Consider the following 20,358-nt stretch of genomic DNA (forward strand, 5'->3'; position numbering starts at 1 on the left):
GTCTATGTGTAGTAAAAAAAAAATTCCATCTTTCCTGACCAAAATTTCCTTAAAATAGAAGTGTTACATTTCAGTGTCATCTAAGAGTTTCCAAAAATGTTATCACAAATAGACAGGCTGTTATTCTAACTTTTTTTTTTTTTTTTTTTTATTTGTAAAATGTTTTGGTACTCTTTCTTCTTCAACACATGCAGAAATCATAAATTATGTTTTGGATGATAAGCCACATTGTCTTCAAACTTGTCCTAAAATCTTACTGCACATGTTCAAGAAGAGTTCTTCATTCTACTGTAATTTTTCCTAGAATTAAAAAAAAACCCAACCCGTTTTCCATCTATTTAATGTCTTTTTTGATAAAAGTGATAATTTACCTCCTTTGAAGCCACAGCCTGACCTAAATTATTTTGTCTACGTTACATACAAGAGCAAGCAGAAAAAAATAAAATTGTAATATGGCATTTTAGGGAGATGAAGAAGACATAAATCAGAACTAATTAGTAATTCTTATTAATGAGAATATATGTTATGTTTTCCATTGAATTTATTACATGTAATTTACTGAGAAAATTAAAAAGTGTCAGTATAGAAAAACTGCAGTATTCAGAAAATCTTTGGTGTTAGAATTTGCAGCATGGGAGGGTATCTTGGTTCTCTAACATGTTTTATATATGAGCTTTAAAACTATGCTAACTTGTTGCACAACAGCTTACAAGTTCTCAGCAGTTGTGCTTATTACAATTTTATCTTACTTTCAGACAAGTTCTCTTATCAAGCTCCAAATCATATTTTAGGCAGCTTTGAAGTACATTACTAATATACTTATTGCTTAACAGAAAATAGCCTGACAGTCCTTTCTGTTTTAAGGTGCAAAGTAATAAATGTCAGTTTATTTTTTGCAGTCATTTATCTGAGCCTGTTCTTATTCTCAAAGTATCTGGCTTTGAAACAAGTCAGGAGTGCAATACTCTAATGGTCGTCTTCTTCTTGGATAAACACAATAAACAGAAATTTTGAACCTTTCTTTCCATGATACCTTCATTCTAATTCTGGCCTTTTTCTGTCATTATTAAAACTGGGCAGGCCTAAGTTCTATGAAAAATTGAAGATTCCTTCTCTTTTTTGTGCTCGTTCAGTGATCATGTGGTTTGCAAGGCTCTCTGGCAGTCATTTGTACTTGTCAGTGCATACTCTTCTATTCCCTGTGGCTGTTTTGTGCTGCTAGACAGGTGTGTGCACTCTGCACAAAACTTTGCCCTTTGGACATCATTAGACTGTCTAAGAAACATGGAGAATGGGATCCTGACAGACTTATAAATGACCATGAAGAAGGGAATTCTCTTTTGGGATCTTTATGGAATGTATACCTTATATTATTCTTAATCCATTGAGAGAGCGTGGTTTTTCCATCACAGAAAATTCAAAAAGCAAGATTTAAGGTGCAGATAACTATGGATACCATTCTCTCTGAAGAGTGATGGATGGCTTTACCACTATGTTTAGGTTCACTCAGAAGCAAGGCCGTCAAGATAGGAGGAGCAGTTCAGTTGAAAAAAGTATGTAGTTAAATGTAGCACTTTATCCCTGGGTACATGTAGAAACATTTAAATTAATCTGGTTAATGGGTTTCTGTCCTGTGTCTTCCCCACAGTCACTTTTCAAGCATCTGAATAAACAAGGGCCTTTGCACCATGCCAAGTTGCGGAAGGAAGCTCTCTTGTATCCTTGGGAGCAGTGAAATCCAGACTCCTGGACCCTTCACACTGAGCACCCAACCCCTCCAGACACTCAGGTATAGTCACTATGCCCCGGCTAATCTTAAGCATCATAATGGAAGATAAAGGAGAGAGAATTTATTGCCTAGGACTCAAAGCACATAGAGTTTTATAGATCAATAAGAACATCCTGAGTTATGCCCAGGGGCAAAAAGGAAGCCAGTACAGACTTCAAAGACCTTGTGTAATATATTCCTTATGGCCAATATTACAGATTAGGCAGAGCAATGTTCGACACAAGCCATCGAATCTGACTAGAATGAGAACAGACTATACACTGTATAATCTATATTGGAGGCTATGAGAATAACTTAGAGCCTTCACCTTTGAGAACTTATCACAACATCTAACTAATGATAGCAAAATGTATTTTAAGTCTGAGAACTTATTCTGAGTTAAGCAAGAAGAAACACCTTTTGATTCTGGAGTTCACTGAGGAAGAATAACCAAATTTATCTGATCAGATTTCCTTCTAGCAACTTCTTATCTCTCTCAGGGAGACTCAGAAAAAGTGAAAGACTGCAAGCCCTAGGTTTGATAAAAAAAGTATAAATCAAATTAACTGAAAAACTCCTCAGAAGCCTGCTTACCTTTCAAAGCAGGAAGGTTGACAGTACTGACTAAGACACTGAAATTACAATATTTTCGTAAAATATTTGTAACAAGTGGAAAACACAAAATTAAAACAATGTCTACTCTGTATCTAGTGCACAGAAAAAATGCGGTAATCTGTATTATCTTCCCTGTGGCAAATTCAGGGCCAAACTTTTCCTTTAAAAAGGGTGTAAAAGGCTTTTCTTGAGGTCTTCCTTCTCTAAGTGACAAGACCAAGAGATGTATGTGCAAACCTAATGGCTTCATCTAGACTCGATTTGAAAGGATGATCATTAGCTTTCATTGAAAGCTGAAAAGGTTGAGGCCTAGCAAGCTTGTTGTAGACCCAGCCCTATAACAACTCCCAAGTCCAATGCATTTTCCCTGTGAGAAGATTATATGCCTTGTTTCAAAGAAAACAGCTCTCAAGGAAACCTCTGACTTTCTTAAAACTTGTCTAATGTGGGAAAATATCTCTACTAGGAACAGGTCCCCTGACTGGTATACACAGGTACTGTGGATAACTGGAAAATTGGTTCCATGCTTTTAATTACAGTGGCTCAGTTCAGCACAGAGACTATCCTGCAGGGAAGGTGAAATGTGTAAAGATCTGTATGACCTATGATTATGAAAAAACTGAAGTAGGACTTGAACTTTAACAAGGTTCACTGCTTTTGAAAAAAAATAATGCTCAAATGGTAATGATCTGTAATGTACATATATTTTTGATTATTTGCTTAAGAAAATTTGTTTTTTAAGGGAAGGTAAAATGCACATCTTTGCTTTTGAGGTTAGAATAGATGCTCCATGAGAGTGGAACTTGGAGCTTTGTAAGGGGTTAGCAGTGATCCCACTCCTCCATACATTACCCTGCTGAAAGATCTCACTCTGCCTTGCAACATTCTTGTTATTCCAGAACTGGGTTGGGCTAGTCATAATAGATGCAGGCAATCAACTCAACTTCCCCACACACAGCTCTGGCAGTAAAACTCACTTCATCTCGCAACACTCCTGTTTTTCCTGTGTCCTTTAAGCAAAAGCTATCAGTTTGGCTCTCACTGTGGATGTGTCCTTACTCCTGCTGAAATCCAGGATAACTTTCTTAGTGATGCAAGAGGAAAGTGTTGCTGATATAGACAAATATGTGCTTGTGACTAGGGTGAAACAAAGTTGTCTTCTCTGAATGACAGATTTTGATCCTGGCAATAGATGTAACTAACCTGTGTTCCACTTACGATTTTATTACAGCAATAAAATCCAGTGTGACTTGAGATATCAACTCAGTTACAGAGAGTGTGAGTGAGATTACAGTCCGACCTTTACATAATATGGCCTTCTGAAAGGCTGGGCTTTTTCCCCAAGAAAAAGATTCCCTTTCTAGCTAGAACACTAAAGTTTTCAGGGCTGATCACTGTTGTTTTATTTATTTTGAAAGTCCATAGGGCATTCACCATGATGCAGACAAGCATTGGCCTACTGGCAACATCTCAGTTTACGCTGGTGTTTGTATCTGGCCATGTGATTTTATGTGAAATCAAGTAAGTGAGTGACACAATTAAAAAAGTATGCCCAAGTAAGTGTGCCAAAATTTTGAAAAAAGATTTGCATGTTTTCTCTTTGTTTCCTTTAACACATGAAATAATACATTAAAATATAAAAATGCTCTAGGCAATGTACAAAACTAAAAAAGACTAGTCTGGTGAATGAGCATGGTGAGAGCCTATGGATATGGATAAGTTTGTACTAAGGAGCCTAGAGGAGATACTTTTTATGTGTGGTGATACAGGAATACATACTTATAACTCTGCACACCAGGGAGAGAATATTCCCCTAAACCAAGTAATTTTCCTTGCAGTACTCCCTGTTGATCAAAGCTGCATAATTTAAAATATCTAGAGGCAGCTTTTAATTATTCACAATTTTAAAAAAATAATTTTAGTATATTGCAGACAGTATTTGTGTAACTAGCAGTCTTCTGTAAGTTCTAGATTTTTTTTCGTCCTTATAGAGCTCACCTCAGTTTGAGAAGAGGGTACATAACTTTGCATAAATTGGGCAGGAGAGACTCATTCTGACACCGTGTTAATCACATCACGCGAAAGTGCCAGGCACGCAGGACCATAGGGAATGGCAGGGCAGAGCCGGCAGTCTCTAGGTCTCAGCCTGAATGCTGCTGTGTGCTGGTTCCTAAGTTTTCTGATACCCTCAAAAGCCCCAAATAGGAATCCTGCAATTAGTGCATCTAACTCCTCCTTTACTGCAGTCTTCTCTCCTATTGGTGAAAGGTCTTCGCAGCTCATGTAGGGACCCCACCCCTTTTGTGGGTTTTCATTCTGAAGCTATCCACAACTTTACACCTGAATGAATGCCAAACCTCTCTGAATATATAAAGGAGGCCTTCAAGAGCAATTTCAGTTACACAGAAGAAGCAGAAGGAAAAGATTTCATCCAGCTCTGTCAGACAGAGACTGAACCAGCCATGCTTCTCCCTGCCATTCACTTCTATGGCTTTCTCCTGGCTTGCATCTTCACGAGAAGCTACTTGGCTTTCAAGAACGATGCCACAGAGATACTTTATTCCCACGTTGTTAAACCCGCTGCGGCGAGCCCAAGCAGCAACAGCACGTTGAATCAGGCTAGGAACGGAGGCAGGCACTACACCAGCACTGGATCCGACCGTAACAGTGAGTATCCCACCGGCGGCACTTCACCGCAGCCGTGGGCGGCAGCCCCGCCTGGCCCGGCCCCGGGAGCGGGAGCGGCGGCGGAGCCCGGCCGGAGCCGCGCATCCCGTGGCAGCGCCCCGGCCCCCGCCCGAGCGCGGCGCTCCAGGGAACCGGCGCCTGGGGGATGCTGCTGGTTCCGGGCCGGGATCTGCCTCGCCGGGCGGCCCCCGAGCCAGCCGCCCTCCCACCCCCGTGCTGGGAAGTCCTGTAGGACCGGCTCTCTCGGGCAGGTTACTTCCTGAGGGAGGTTCATCCAGGAATGCAGGGCTCTGTGGCATCTATCCGGCAGGGAAGCGAGATAAAGAAAAAGGAGAGAGAGGCATTTCCAGAGCGCTCGCTTTTTTGTTTCACCGCCCACTGCGGGCAGGGGAGGTGTGGGCTACTTTTCAAGTGCAATAAAAAACTCTGAATTTTGTTCCCGCTGTTTAGTTTTACTTCCTGCTGTAGCACTTACCTGCTTAACACCTCCAGCAAAAGTAAACAAATCAGCTCGTAATTTACCTATGATCTTTGCTCTAACTTGCCTTTTTTATATCCAGTCTTTTCCTTCTGAGTTTTATGTATATATGTCAGATACGTGGGGATCTGGAAACCTGCTGACTTTATCTGTTCCCTCCCCTGCACACCGCCTTAAAATGAAAGAAATTCAGATAGAGAAACATACACACACACCAACCCACCCAGAGCAACTTGATAAAAATAGAGTCATCCCTGGAAAGTGAAGGCAACAAGTGACACCGATACCTTTCAGCTAAGCCAGGTGTGTCAGCTTCTGTGAATGCTAAGAGTTTAAATGCACAGGAAACATCTCATCATTATGAGATTACTGGAACAGCTCAGTAGGTATTCTTTGTCACTGAGCTGTCACTGGTGAAAAGCTGAGCCGGGGAAGACAGAAAAACAGAAGGAAAGACAAACTCAGATCTGTGACCAGCTGCTTCCAGGTACATTCCTGAGTGCAGCTACAGGAAGGCAAGCTTGAATCTTTTCTGCAAAGCAGGCACTAGAGCAGCCCTGTCAATTGTCCCTGGGATCAGCCTGCAGATTCAGAGTCCCTCTGCCTGCCCACCCTGAGACACAGAAGACAGGGTGAAGCAATCTTAACTTAGTGCCTCAGTTCAGAACTTGCTCCCAAAAATCCAAGTAGAAACAGAAGCAGCCTGTAGCTGTAATATGTAGATGTACCTTCAAAGCCTTTTATGATTCACTCTGAAATGTTTCTAGTAATTACTTCTATTTTAAAAGCGTTAGTTAATTGCATTGTGTGTAGAATCTGTGCCGTAATTGTCCTTCGGAAAGAGGGAGAGCACAGCCAGTAAAGATTGCTTATTAAAATTAAGCACACTGTGGGCGTTTATTTCAAAGTGTAATTACTGAAATAAACAGTTGTGTTTATTGCAGGGTGCAGAGCTGCACATACAGACAGGTACAAACATGCCTGTATGAGAAGCTCTGCATGTTGATTCTGTCAGCTGCCCGAGAGAATTCGCAGGATCCTCTATGCTACATATAATATACAGACGACTACAGTTACAAAGATGGTCTCTTGAGAGCAAAACAACCCCTCTGAAATTGTTACTGCTGATCATTCAAACTTCCTAGGCAGAACCCCATTCTGTGGTAACTTCAGCTGTTACCACTTCTGCAGTGTCTGCTCAGAGCTGCAGAGTTCATGGGGGAGTTCAGTCCACTGTAACCATGGAATGAGAAGAAACACACTATTTGAAATTAATTTAAAAGCATTTCAGCTGTTTCCAAAGCAGTGTTTTCCCCCTTGCTAATGATGGAACATAATTGTTGTAAACATCACAGTGCAGATTCCCTAGACTGAGAACATGCAGGAAACATTTCTTCCCTTGGGGCATTTTTTCTCTTCTAAAAGGCATGTCCCTTTTAGAAGAAGGATAGAGAATAAAACTGCCTCTTCTACCACAACTGCTGAAGTGCATGTCATTAGGTTTTCTTTATGCTGTGGTATTATCCAGAGATACCATCAGCACTTGAGGCCCTCATGTTGGGGGACACAACAGCAAAGATGTCCTGTAAAGATTACAGCCTACTTTATCTTCTGCAAAACGTACCTGGGTAATGTGAAAATGACTGTTTAAGGAAATCACTCCATTCTGAATCTCAGTGTTTCTTGTTCTGTGCATTCTGCAGATCGCGTTCAAGTTGGTTGTCGAGAACTGAGATCCACCAAGTACATCTCAGATGGCCAGTGCACCAGCATTAATCCCCTGAAAGAACTGGTGTGTGCTGGTGAATGCCTCCCTTTGCCACTGCTCCCCAACTGGATTGGAGGAGGTTACGGAACCAAGTACTGGAGCAGGCGGAGCTCGCAGGAGTGGAGATGTGTCAACGACAAAACTCGCACTCAGAGGATTCAGCTTCAGTGCCAGGATGGAAGTATAAGAACCTACAAAATAACTGTGGTCACGGCCTGCAAGTGCAAGCGATACACCAGGCAGCACAATGAGTCCAGCCACAACTTTGAGGGAACCTCTCAAGCAAAGCCCATCCAGCACCACAAAGAAAGGAAAAGAGCCAGTAAATCCAGCAAGCATAGTACAAGTTAGAAGTCAGATGTCCTCTGCTCTCTCATCTCCCTCTCCTTGTGCCAAAATTGAACTCATCTGTAACCATTTGCTTTACCATTCTGACTGCTTAAAGACAAGTCTGCCATTGCTGTGTTCTCAGTTGACACTACATGCTTATTGCTTTGACCAAAATCAAAAGGGGCATTCTCAGCATATGGACCTTTTGGGTGATTTTCCAAACGCTCAAGATGGGGAATAATACAAGCCTTCCAAAACCACACTATAAACTTTTACAATTTCTCCAGCCATGGAAGCAAAGAAAATTTGCCAAGAGTATTCACTGAAGTCAATTTTGTAAAATGATGCTTTGTTGTGTGTTTTCCTGAGAACAGTTATCACATCTATTGCCTTTTATATCATGTTTTATGAGCTTCTGACAACAGCTTAAAAATACAACACCTTGTATCTGCTTTCAGATTAATTCTAAGAAAAAGTGCTTTGCATGCTCACCTTTCTCTTATCTCAGTATACCAAAAATTAAAATATGCATGGCAGCAATCAAAAAGTAAAGCTGAACATACTATTTATTTGTTGTTGTAATTATTTAATGAGCTTTTATGTGTGTTATTTCCCTTCAAAATTTCCTTATGTTTATAGCTTTTCATATGTATCAAAGTATTTTCCTATGATTTGGGCCTGGATTAGAACATACATTTTGTAGATAATGTAAAATAGACATTTTAGCATTTAGGTATATATATTTTAATTTTGAACATTCATAGACTTAGGTTTTATTTTGACATAGCATCATAAAAACTGTATTTTTCATTCTTCATCTTGTATTATTTTTGTTCAAAAAGTGTGCAATCAAAAGACAGATATGACTTCCTTTCAAATTCATTGGTTTCTTTTTTTTTTTTACAAAAATAAACACTGCTAAAAAACTGTATTGTCTGGCCCTCTATATGAAAATGCAATCATTTCAACCAGTCACAACACTTTAACTTAAAAAAGGGAGAATATTATTTGGTTTAAAAAAGTCTATCCATGAAATTTAACATTGAAACAATGCTTCTCAATGTAAAAATCTTATATGACCATTTAACAGATGGTGCTTATTAATGGTCCAAGTCAGGTTCTTATTTAACAATTCTCAAGCTCTGCATTTCAGAAGAAGTATGTATTAGAGAAATTTTACAAGCTAGTGAGACACCACCATTTTTTTTCTTTTCATTAGTAATGATCAAGTCAGAATAATGGTATAAACTACATATGGTTTCATTTTTTCTATAGAACCAATACAGTCCTGCACATTTATTCACAAATTCTTATAGAATGATCAGAAAATTAGTTATTAATCTACTTTTCAACACATACTGCATAAATCACCTGTTCTTAATCTTTCAAGCAATATTTAAACACTATGGGCAAGGTTTCGTCATGGGAAATTCTGCTGTTCTTAAATCATTAACTTTTACAATCCATTTGCACTCAAAGTAAAAATTACACAAGAGGAGAGTAATGAGAAATCTTGCCTGATAAGGTCTCACCCAAGTTCTCTTTGACCTTCTTTTTTATCTCATCCCATTTTACATTTTGATTCCAAAAGATTCATAATGAAATTCTTGGCAGACATCTTGGTCATTAATGGAGAACTGTTTGAAAATCACTGCTGCTGCCTGACTTGACTTACAGAATCCTAAATTTTATCAACAAAATGTACTGATTTTTCCTCAAAGTTACTTCCAAGAATTCACTTTAAAATTTACCATATGTAAGAGAGAGATACACTTTTTAATTCAATTTTAAGTGATCCACATGGTAGTATAGTTAAAACCCCCCACTGCTTTAATAATCTAGTTGTTTCAAATTCATTTTTGTGACTGTGAAAATATCAAAACGATGAGACCAGAGACCATTTATACTTAAATTTTCTGATCTTAAAGGTGCTTCTTTTAGGCATAAAAGGAGAGATGATGAATAAAGGAGTTAGCAGAGAGAGAACTGAAATGACATTGCTGCTAGGCATATCAGTTCAGCAGACTGGGAGAATTTTCTTTTTTTTTTTATTTTAACAGACATTATAGTCTCATTCAATCATTTCATGACAGAAATCTTTTTTTCCCAATGCCAAACATCTATCAATTTTTAAATTGCTATCCAACTACTTATTCAAGATGATAAAACACAAAATATTGAGATAATGGACCAAAATATAACCGATTTCAATGCCAAAAGTCACTAAAAAATCAGTAAAGCTACTCTACCTGTTCTGTGTTTAACTTTCAGAAATAAGAAGGATGAAAAAACTGCACATCTTGCTAATAGCTCTTCTTCAGTCAGTGGAGTTGGACTATAGAAACAAAATACATGTGTAATATCAGTTTACATTGAGAAATTGGGATAATAACTTCTACATTGTCTTTTTATGCAGAACTACCCAAAGGGAAATAATCTGACACACTTCAGCTAAAATGACTTTGTGAAATTTTGCTGAACATGCTATAGAAAGACCATGGGACCCATTTCTAACTCTGGCATATTTAAGGGAACATGAGGGAAGCCAGCAGGAGCTGTGTCCATCAGCAGCAACTTAACTTTGACATGCCACCTGAGCTAGCTAAGGTCTCTTCTTTGGCCATGACTGACCTTTTGTGGGAGAGATCTGTTGGAAAGCAGCACCAGAAATATAGTCATATAGAGTTTTCTGAAGGAATAATGTTACTGTGTGATGCAACTTGGAGCTCTGAATGCTTCAACGTGGCCTCTACAATCTGCCTTGGGTTTCACCCTGTTACATATGACCTCACAGGGGTCTATCCAAGGATCCAGACAAAAGGTATTACACAAGTACATCTAACTGGTTTCTTGTGGAGAACCTCCAACATGTAAAGTTGCAGTGGGTAGGATATGGGCCGTTGCTCTTGTAGAGGTCAGTGGCCAAAGTTTCTCAAAGACTCAGTGAATAGTATTGGTTAAAATGAAATAATTTTAGATATGATACATGTCAAGTTTGCTTCTGAGCTAAAAAGGAAAGACAAACATGCTGAAATTTTTTACCTAAAGTATTAAGTCAAATAGATACAAGAAGTATGTAAATGTTTTGAAAAAGTACAATACAGAGGCAGAATTAATAATTTTTTTATACATTAGATTATAAATAGTCTAGATTTATTACACTAAAATTATACAGAAGTTGACTTTCTCAATGATGTTTAATCATATAGGCAGATCAGAATTCCAAATACTTTCTTAAAAAGTATTTCAAACATCTAAAAAAGAACCTAATAATTTTATAATTTCTCATACTTGCGTCTTTAGGAAACTAAAAGTGAATAAATTAGGAAATAATCTGTTAATCTGCCATTACTATTTCACCACTTTTGACTTGATGAAATCTTCTCCCAGTTAAGGGGTAAATTGTTTTATAATGAGTGGAAATCAATTTTCCTTAGAGATCACTAGAAACAAACATAACCAGATGCTGATTGTTTTGATAGCATGGAGGCACTCAGAGGCACACTTCTTAGAGGCATTGGTAGATAGCATGTGTCATTAGGACATTTATCAACCCTGGAAGTCGTAAGGGCCTGACATTTGCAATCTAGACTAGAAAGGCCCGTGAGAAGTTTATTTATTCAGTTATTTAATAATAGTAACAAATCTGCTGCTCTTGCCTTTCCAGCAGCCTTGGAAGCAAAACCACCCAGTCCAAGCTTAGTCATTTGTTTGGAAATAAAGCAGACATTTGAATAACACCCTTCAAAATACCTAACAGATTTCTGCTAGTAAATCACTTTAGTCCTTCTAACCTTGACCTTTATATCCTTCCTGAAGGAGTACAACATTAATCAAGAAAGGACTGTTCAATACATTCCACTGTGAGAGTCTTGTTGCTACAGTATTAACCTGGAGGTGTTCAGCTGAAAATTATAAGGAATCCTTAGAGTTGGAAGGTATCCTATTCTCATGATGCATTTCCTTTCCTGGAGGCCAGGCAAGGGGCTTTGATTTTAAGTTCATTGACATACATATAAACATTGCTCCAGGCTAAACCTGAACATTCTCTAGAGATTTATGAGCTAAGCAGACATTCTGTCACTGGATTTGCTAATATTGCCTGAACGTCGCCCCCACAACAAAAAGCCTGCCCATGCATCTCTCTGAAAGACATCCAGCCTTTCAGCTCACTCCTTCTATGAGTTATGTGGACTGACACACTAGAAAAGTGTGATTTACAAGAGATATTGCCTACCACTGAGTTAATAATCAAACATCTACCTCGCTCAATACTTCCATGACAAGAAAATACTCTTAATTTTTAATTAATGCTTATTGAACAACATGCCATGAAAATAAGCAGTCTCTACTAATTGTTGAGAGAAATCTTTAGAAACACTGGACTGTAACCCCATTTTGAGAGATTGCATTTTCTTACCTCCCTTTGGTTTGACATGATAGTGAAAGAGGTGATGTTACATTACGTGAAGTTCAAGCATTCTTGATGCTTCTTTACAACCACAAAGAAATACAGAGGATGTCTTAATAGAAATGAAAATCTGGACATCTTCTCTAATAGGAATATTTGTGGAATATGGTACTTCTTGAATGTTATGGAAAATAAAATAAGAAAAAATAAAATAAAATAAAATGTCAGCTATCAGAAAAGAGGCCTAAATCAAAACCCCCTGAAAAGATAATATAGTTCTGTTTACTAAATTGCAATGGTAACTCCTGTCAAAAAGTGATTTTTACCACTATCTGCTTAAGTAAAAAATACTGAATGACAAAAAAATGTTTTGAACACTTTGTCTATTTCTGGTCCCCTGCTCTATTTTAGTAGTTGTACAATAGTGTATAATTGTCTCATTGTTTAAATTCCTAGCTTCTGAACTATATTACTACAGCACGCTTGCCTTTTGATACATAAATATTTAAAATCTCTTTTTAGAATGTCTGGATGCATTATTTTTTGATTTTGACTACTGAGAGGAAAAGCAATGCTCTGACTTGGCTTAGGAGTTCCACATGTGATTTGTTTTGTTAGCCCCAGTGAGAAGTGACTTAGTGAAGAAGCTGTAAAGCAACTTGGTAAAAGCATAAACCAGTCTGTGAAATCTGATGTTTGGCTGGCTAAAGAAGAGCTATCCAGGCACAATCATTAAAGTTATTTTATTTAAAACAGTGGAGAATTGAGAGAGAGGGCCTAAGGAGAAAAGTACTTGCCTAGCCCTACCACAAGAACAGCCACTGAGAAATGGAGTGACTATTCAAAGCTTTAAAATACTGTGCAGCACAAAGAGTTTGTTTTAATTGCAGTTGAAGCAAGTTTAAACATCTGTTGCTTGTTAGATCATTATTTTATTTATTTGCTTATTTATTTATTCATTTATTTTGGGATGAGTTGGAGAAAGCCTTTTTAGAGTTCCTATGGCCATTAAGTTGGGATGGAGAACAGAGGTCCAAGTGTTTCTAAAATGTAAAGCTGCAAAAAATTTTGGTTTTAGCAAGAAACACTTGGTTTTGGTGTTCATTTCTTTTTTTTTTTTCCTTCATTGAAAAAGCCTGCTGAAACGTTTGCTTTTGTACATCTTTATTGCAATTTTGGGGACAGTAGCCAGAACAGCTAATAGCACCTGGGAACTGGTTGTATCACTGCAGTGCATCTTTTGTTCTCAGATATTGAAATGCCTGAACCTTGGCATGTCTAGAAGAGGCGAAAGAAGAGAAGATGGATCAAAATAAGGCAACAAAATGGCATGTGGATGACAGCATGTGCTGTGTGTTCTTCATTTTCTTCTGATGCTCACAACTTTTCATGAGACTTCAAGTGACATGCTCCATCTGCAGACTGCCAAGGCCAATAGCCCATGAACATTGCTACCCCTGGGATGTAGCTGACTGTCAAATCTAAATACATGTGGTAGAAAATCATTTCTGACTGTTTCCGTGCCTTCACTTCCCATGCAAAGGGAGGAATGCACAGCACAGTGTGTCTGTACCATTCCACACTGAATCAGAGAAGTCAGGGAGACTTCAGAATCTGCCATCTTCACAGAAATGCACATTTCACTGCACTGTTCATATCTTCTGATGGGTGACCACAGCCTCCTATTTCTAAGGAGAATGAATACTGCCTAAGCTGACAAGATTCATGTACAGGTTTCTTAGAAAGCTATCAGCCTGCTACACACCTGGACTTACTTCTTGAAGAATTTGGCCCAAAACCTTGCTTACCAGCTACATAAAATACATCAAATATCATACACATGTATAAAATTACAGTCATCTGATTTTGTGAACAAGACCATCACGAATACACTAGTGAGTTACACATAAAACCTCTCCTAGGTGTTATGCAACTACTGTCCCCATATTTTCTTTTTGGTCTTTTTGTAATCAGTTATGAATCTTGACATCTCTCCCAGAAGAAAATGTTTGCAACATCTTTGGTCAATAATAAACTAAATATTAAGGATTTCCATTTTTATTTGCTTAATTTAATACTTCTTGGCCTATGTCTTTCATAAAAGCCCGCATTAGACAGACCATTCAAGCCACTGTCTGAATCTTAAGAACATTGTACTTTGTGGTACTCTACCTACTCAAATACTGCAGTCCCTTGCAAATCTGTTTGTTTCTGCCCTTCCCTTTGAAACTTCTGGCTCTAGCAAAATAAAATCCTCTTTCCCATGGTGTTTCAATGACCAGGCTCATTTCTTTCCAGTATTTACATTACCTGTCCCAGAATTCTTTTCCATACACACACCTCACACACACACACACACACACACACACACAGAGAGAGAGAGAAGGACACATTACTTAATCCATTTTCTGAAGCATTCAGGACTGAAGAAAACAACATATGAAAAAAACACAATAGCATTGGCACAGGTAAGTTCCAGGGAGAATTTTAAAAGCAAAATGAGCTGGACTGCATTACTCAGACAAACAGTAGCAGGACACAGAGCATTTTTCATCAAGTAGTTGGTTTGCATCCAGCTAGATTAGTATGTTGGAAAATGGTTAACCTTTGATGGTTGCTCAGCGGTGTATGTTAAACAAGCTGAGTCTCTGTATAATTGTTGGATGACAGGTAGCCACATTGCTGCAGTGGGGAAAAATCTGTAACCTTGATCTTCCTAAAAACTGAACAGGATCAAAGGATTGACCCTTTCCAATCTGACATTTTCATGCTAGAACTGCACAAGTCAGCAAAGGATAAGGCAAAGAATTAGGACAAGACCACTGTTTTTAGGGACTACCATTCTGCATGTTTTGCTCACTATAAAGTAACTGTTTGGAAAGAGAAAAAAAGAATCACAAACCTGATCACAAGGCAGACTGCATTTTAAGCCACTTCCCTTTACCAACTACCAAATGGGTTAGAAAGTAACACTAAAAAAAAATCAAAAGAAAAGGAGAAAAAGAACTACTAGAGCATGATTGTTTTGTCTAATGCATACCATATAAATATGTAATGAAGACTAAGTCCAACTTTTGTGTAGGATAGTACCTTGCCTTGACTGCTGCAATTTCAGTCCCCAATGGAATAGTTAGGACCAGTCTTCATTTACTGAGTAAAAACTGACATGGATGGAATCCCTCCTATATGAACCCTGGCAAGCTGACTTCATCTACAGTCCTTAGAAGTAGGGCCAATGAATAACATTCCCGGTATTCTTAAAGTAAGGACCATTATTAACATGACAAGAGATGGAGAAACAATGCTCTCAGTGCAGCAATAAACAGTAAAACTCGTACACCTATACATACCAAATCTGCAAATTTTCATTGGTGCTATTTGGTTGTCTCCATCACTTGAAGTTTGGTGAATTGTTTCATTTCCTTCACAAACATTTCATGGAAATAACACAGAAGAAGGTAAAGAATAAAACACAGATGATACATACCAAAATTAAAACAAAGATTCAGAGCTGTGAAAATCCCAACTTTATTCCAAATCTAACTTCAAGTCTTATATATTTTCCTATAATGTTTCATTACATCAGTCGATATCACTGCCATTATGACATCTGTGGCTCAACACCATGTACTTAACCAGTTCATAGACTATCTCTGCTTTGAGTCATCCTGAGAAAATCAAACTACCATTAGTCTTACCTCAGAGGTAACTTTCTTCAGTCATCTGTCAAAATCAAACATTTCTCTTTTTACTGACATGATAGGGCACTATCCTAATGGCTGGTGGAGGCTCTTATGTCCCAGTGACAGTGGAAAACAGCCACAGGGATTTCCATTCCTCAACTTGCATGTCTTTGTTAGCGTCACCATCAAGCGCACTCTGACAGCCAAAGACCTTAAAGCACAGTTCCTATACACAGCACAATACATGGGGATGTTAAAGCTGAGCAGATGGGCCCACCCAAACCTGGCATTACTGAACATCTGACCAACACACCTGGAATCTACAAAGACCCTTCCAGAGCCAAGTGTCTAAGATTAGTCAACTGTTTCCAGTGAAAAATTACAAGGCCTCCATCTCATCGCCTACTTGCCAAAGCACTCCCCAAAGCAGTAGTAGTCTTTTTCCAAGTCTTTAACATTTCTGAATTTCACAAGATTCTCCTGCAGTCAGAGAATTTCACTCTCACGAATTACTGGCTTACATACTATAGGGCAATTCTCTTATCTTTAAATTCTTTTACTTTGTGTACACAAAATACTAATTAGCTCCTGAAATAACCATCCATATTCCAGAGGCCTAGAGGACTATCAGATAGAGAATGGATAAACACCTCAGGGGAAATATAACATTTTAGGATGAAGCTTTAAAATGTGTGCCAAACATCAAAATCAATGTTTGTCAATTTTTTCTAGCACTTGCACAGCACACAAGCAAGATGCTTCCTCTATGCATCAAGTATTCATAGAAGAAATTTAGCTACCAAACCCATGAAAAATAATGTCAAAGGGGTTTGCACATCTAAAACACCGGTGAAATGCAATGCATGTTTTTCAACATACTTACAATGACGTGCAAGCATGAAAACACCCCTCTGTGTTCAAAGACCACATTTCCTTTACATTCCTAGCATTAATATTCTCTATTTACACTTCAACTATTAAAAAAATATATTGTGCAGAATTGCCTATGAAGGAAATAGCACTTAGAATTCCCCTTAGGGATCTGATCTATAGGTGGCTCTATGCACACTGTATATAAGGCATGTAAGCAGTCTTTGATATTTGATAGTTAACATTCACATCATTTAAGTTATGCATGTAACTCCCTTGTTGTATGTGCTGTTTTGATCTCAGTTCCACATACCAATAGGAGCAAATCAATAGCACAATTCTTTATCTAAGTATTCCACACATCTATAGCATTTTTCATCAAAGAATCTCAGACCAAGAAATAACCCTTTGCAGTCATATTTGTAAAAATACAAATATAAATATATCTAATGTGAAACAAGATAAGATTTCCCTGAAGGTGCTAAATACGCTTTGGAGAGAAAATATTTTTGCCCTTTTCAACATTGCCCCATCTATTATACTGCCTCAAGCTCCAAGTTCCCTATGACACTATATTGACTTGGAATCCACTGTCACCACAGAGCACATACTTCAAGGCAGCTTCTGCGCAACAAAGATTGAAATAGTGAAGATGTAAAAGTCAGTCTAAAAGGACCATGTGGAGGGCTGAACAGCTCTCAGACTCAGGCAAAAGCTAGAAAATTGTGAAGAGCAAAAAATAAAATTGGCACATGATCACTTTTTCTAGTAATCAATCAGAACTGAAATAAAATATCTAGAAAAAATAAGCATGCTTTCCATGAAGCCTAAGACTTCGAGATCTTGTGCAAAGTGCTACAAATAGCAACAGACATACGAGATAAAAACTGAAATTCTATCCTTTGGGGGACTTGGTAATCTCTTTAGATCGGCATGGAGCCTGTGTCTATTTCTGTAAACAGTGACTTCAGGAGAGCCAAGACTGCTATACTACTTGAACACAAAAACTGTCTAAAGAGAACTGGCATTCCACTTTCTTCCTTACAGCTCTGGATGTTCCTTTTATGGCTTGCCACCACTGAAGTAATAATTCATATATCTGGATAAAATTAGTGAAATGCAATCCTGTGAACACAAGGTTCTGGTTAAAAGCCTGCACAACTGCTCAGAATGCTACACATACCATGTCAGCTTTTTAGTAATACTTTTATCTTTATGTTGTCTTTTAGAGATCTTCCACCTTCACAGTATATTGTGGGGGGGGTTGTAATTTTGCTTTTACAATTTACTTTAACTTGCAAAATATTCCTTGACTGCATGCATTTCCCTTTTAAAACACACAATAATGAACCTTGCTGCTTGTCAGGAAAAGGCAAATTCATCTTATTTTGCCTGCACTAAAAATAAAATGCTTCAAGAGTTTTGAAAAAAGGACAATTTCTCAGCTATACCACATCTACAGAAGACTCAACAGCAATTTTAAATCAGGAAATTTTATTATTTCACTAATTTTTCCACAAAAACCTTTCTGAATGATATCTACCACACCTGTAAGTTAATGTTCTCTGAAAACCCTATTATGAGTTTCAGTCATAGAAACAGATGATTTTTTCCCCCAGCAGTCAAATTGTCAGGTGAATTTCACTACTGTAATTTTATTCCAATTTGCACATATCTTCTTTCTTCAATTAAAAAAAAGAAAAAAAAACACACTTTTTTTTTTTTTTCAACCATATGATTGGCATATTTACTGCATAATTGCAAACTTCAGCTATGGTTTCAGATGTTATATCCCTGCACAGAAATGATAGATTAGCCTGCTCTTTACTTGCTTTGAGGTAAATGCTGTCTCTGTCCATTTTTACCCAGCCAAGAACTGCAAAACTGTTCCTCCAATACGTGTGAATTCACATTTTTCCCACTTCCAATGTTTGTATACAAGCATGCAAATATATGCACAGCAACTCAAATATTAGATTGGTTCAATACAAAATGTATAATGGAATGGAACTGAAGATAAATTATGTATTCACAAAATGTCGCTCCATTCCCAAAGTGCTTCACTGCATGTTACTAACAAATGAATATTAAAAAAATGTAAACCCTCAAATCTCAGTTTTCTTAACTCAAATGTAAAGCATAATATAAATAGATAAGAATGTTAAATATGCTCTTCCTTCCATATCATTGTCTAAGAAAACAGGAAAAAAAAGAAAAGGAGAAATAGTAGTAACAAATTCAGTATAACCAAGACCCCAAGAATCTGATGGGCTTCTGGAAAAATTACCAGGTGCTACCAACACAAGACAAAGATCTTTTGACTCCATAGGGACTGTGGAAAGCATGAAAACTTCTGAAACATTTGATGTTCCGGTGCAGCCAAAAGCAGCTTCAAAGTATTTTTTGGTTGGATTGTAAAATCTCACCATAATATACAACAGATTTGATGACACTGAGCTCTGCATCCACCAAAGTCCATCCATCAAATATAATTTATTCTGGATTGATCAAGCATAATATCCCTAGTATAATAAGGAAAATGGACTTTAGAGCAGAAACAGAACCAAATTGGCACATGTTCCTTCACAGAAGAAGTTAATATTAATGAATGAAATGAAGTGGGGAAACACTGGATGGACAGGAAAGAAGGTACTGGGCACAAGAGATTGTGGGTGTAGGTGAAGACGTAAAACCACAATGTTAAGAAGGAAGGGGAAAACAGTTCTGAAGGTGCTTTTGGTGTTGGGAATGTCTTACCTACTCCTCAGAACTCATGTACAGTGTAAGAAGCCATGGAACTAAAAAGAACTTATTTTGTTCCTTATAGAAAGGCAAACAAGAGGTAAGGTTTTTTTGAATGAGTGCATTGAGACCTGAGACAGGAATTCAGAATATGAAAAACAATGAAAAAATGGGAATGCTGCAGAATAAGTTGCCATGAACACATTTGTATAAAACTGCTGCAAGAAAAAATCAGAATGCAAGATGATTTTGGATACTGGAGGTGCCTAGCTTAAGAAGAAAAATTAATTTTGGGCATCTAATAATAATGAAGTGATGCTGACTCACAGTACAAACTTGGAAGTCCCAAAAAGAGACAACAGAAAAATAATGTCGTCAGTCAGGAATTAGGTAGTGAAATACTTTCCAAGAAAAGAAAATAAAAGACCTGCTAAAAAGGAACATAAACAGTTTAATATAGTTGCTGAGCCAATGAATTTTTTAAACAAATCCCACATGCTAAACTGTCCTGAGGACAATGAGACCAACACTTGTTGGGAGGAGGGCAGATTAATTTCTAGCTAATTCCCTCTCTGGTGAAAAGTCTCCATTCCAAAAGCTTGACACCTCTGCATGGAAAGTGCCTGTGCTGTGCATGACTTTCCTGTGACTGTAGGTATCAAGAATACCTGTGAAGTCTTGCCTTTGCTAGGAGGGATCACTTCACTCCTATTGTATGACTCCTACTTTAAAGTCTGTAAAGAAAATTTACAGCCTTTAAAGACTTTGGTCATTTTAGGATAGCCTGCATATCAGACACTGAATTTTTCCTAAAAATAATGTCACAGAGGCAAGGGTCAGGGCCCTGAGTACCCCCATCTTCAAGCCTGGATGACTGAGTTACAAAGTCTAACTTGTCAAATACAAAGATTGCTCTTCCACTAGTAAGAGCTGTTATGAAAAAGCTAGAAGTAACCCTCTCCTCAACCATCTTCTCCTTGTTTTGCTTTGGAAGCTACCTTTAAG

General features: G+C 37.9%; 1 protein-coding gene across 1 annotated transcript; it reads left to right on the forward strand.

The window, feature by feature from the left end:
- Positions 1-4,765: 4,765 nt before the first annotated feature.
- On the forward strand, positions 4,766-8,576 carry SOSTDC1 (sclerostin domain containing 1). Its single transcript, XM_066183536.1, has 2 exons — positions 4,766-5,050; positions 7,253-8,576. Exons 1-2 carry the CDS (start codon positions 4,846-4,848, stop codon positions 7,666-7,668), a joined length of 621 nt encoding a protein of 206 aa, XP_066039633.1. The 5' UTR covers positions 4,766-4,845; the 3' UTR covers positions 7,669-8,576.
- The last annotated feature ends 11,782 nt before the right edge of the window (positions 8,577-20,358 follow it).

The sequence above is a fragment of the Chamaea fasciata genome, unplaced genomic scaffold (genome assembly GCF_029207755.1).
Source record: "Chamaea fasciata isolate MVZ Bird 193981 ecotype frontalis unplaced genomic scaffold, bChaFas1.0.hap1 SCAF_1, whole genome shotgun sequence".
In the NCBI taxonomy this organism is placed as follows: domain Eukaryota; kingdom Metazoa; phylum Chordata; class Aves; order Passeriformes; family Sylviidae; genus Chamaea; species Chamaea fasciata.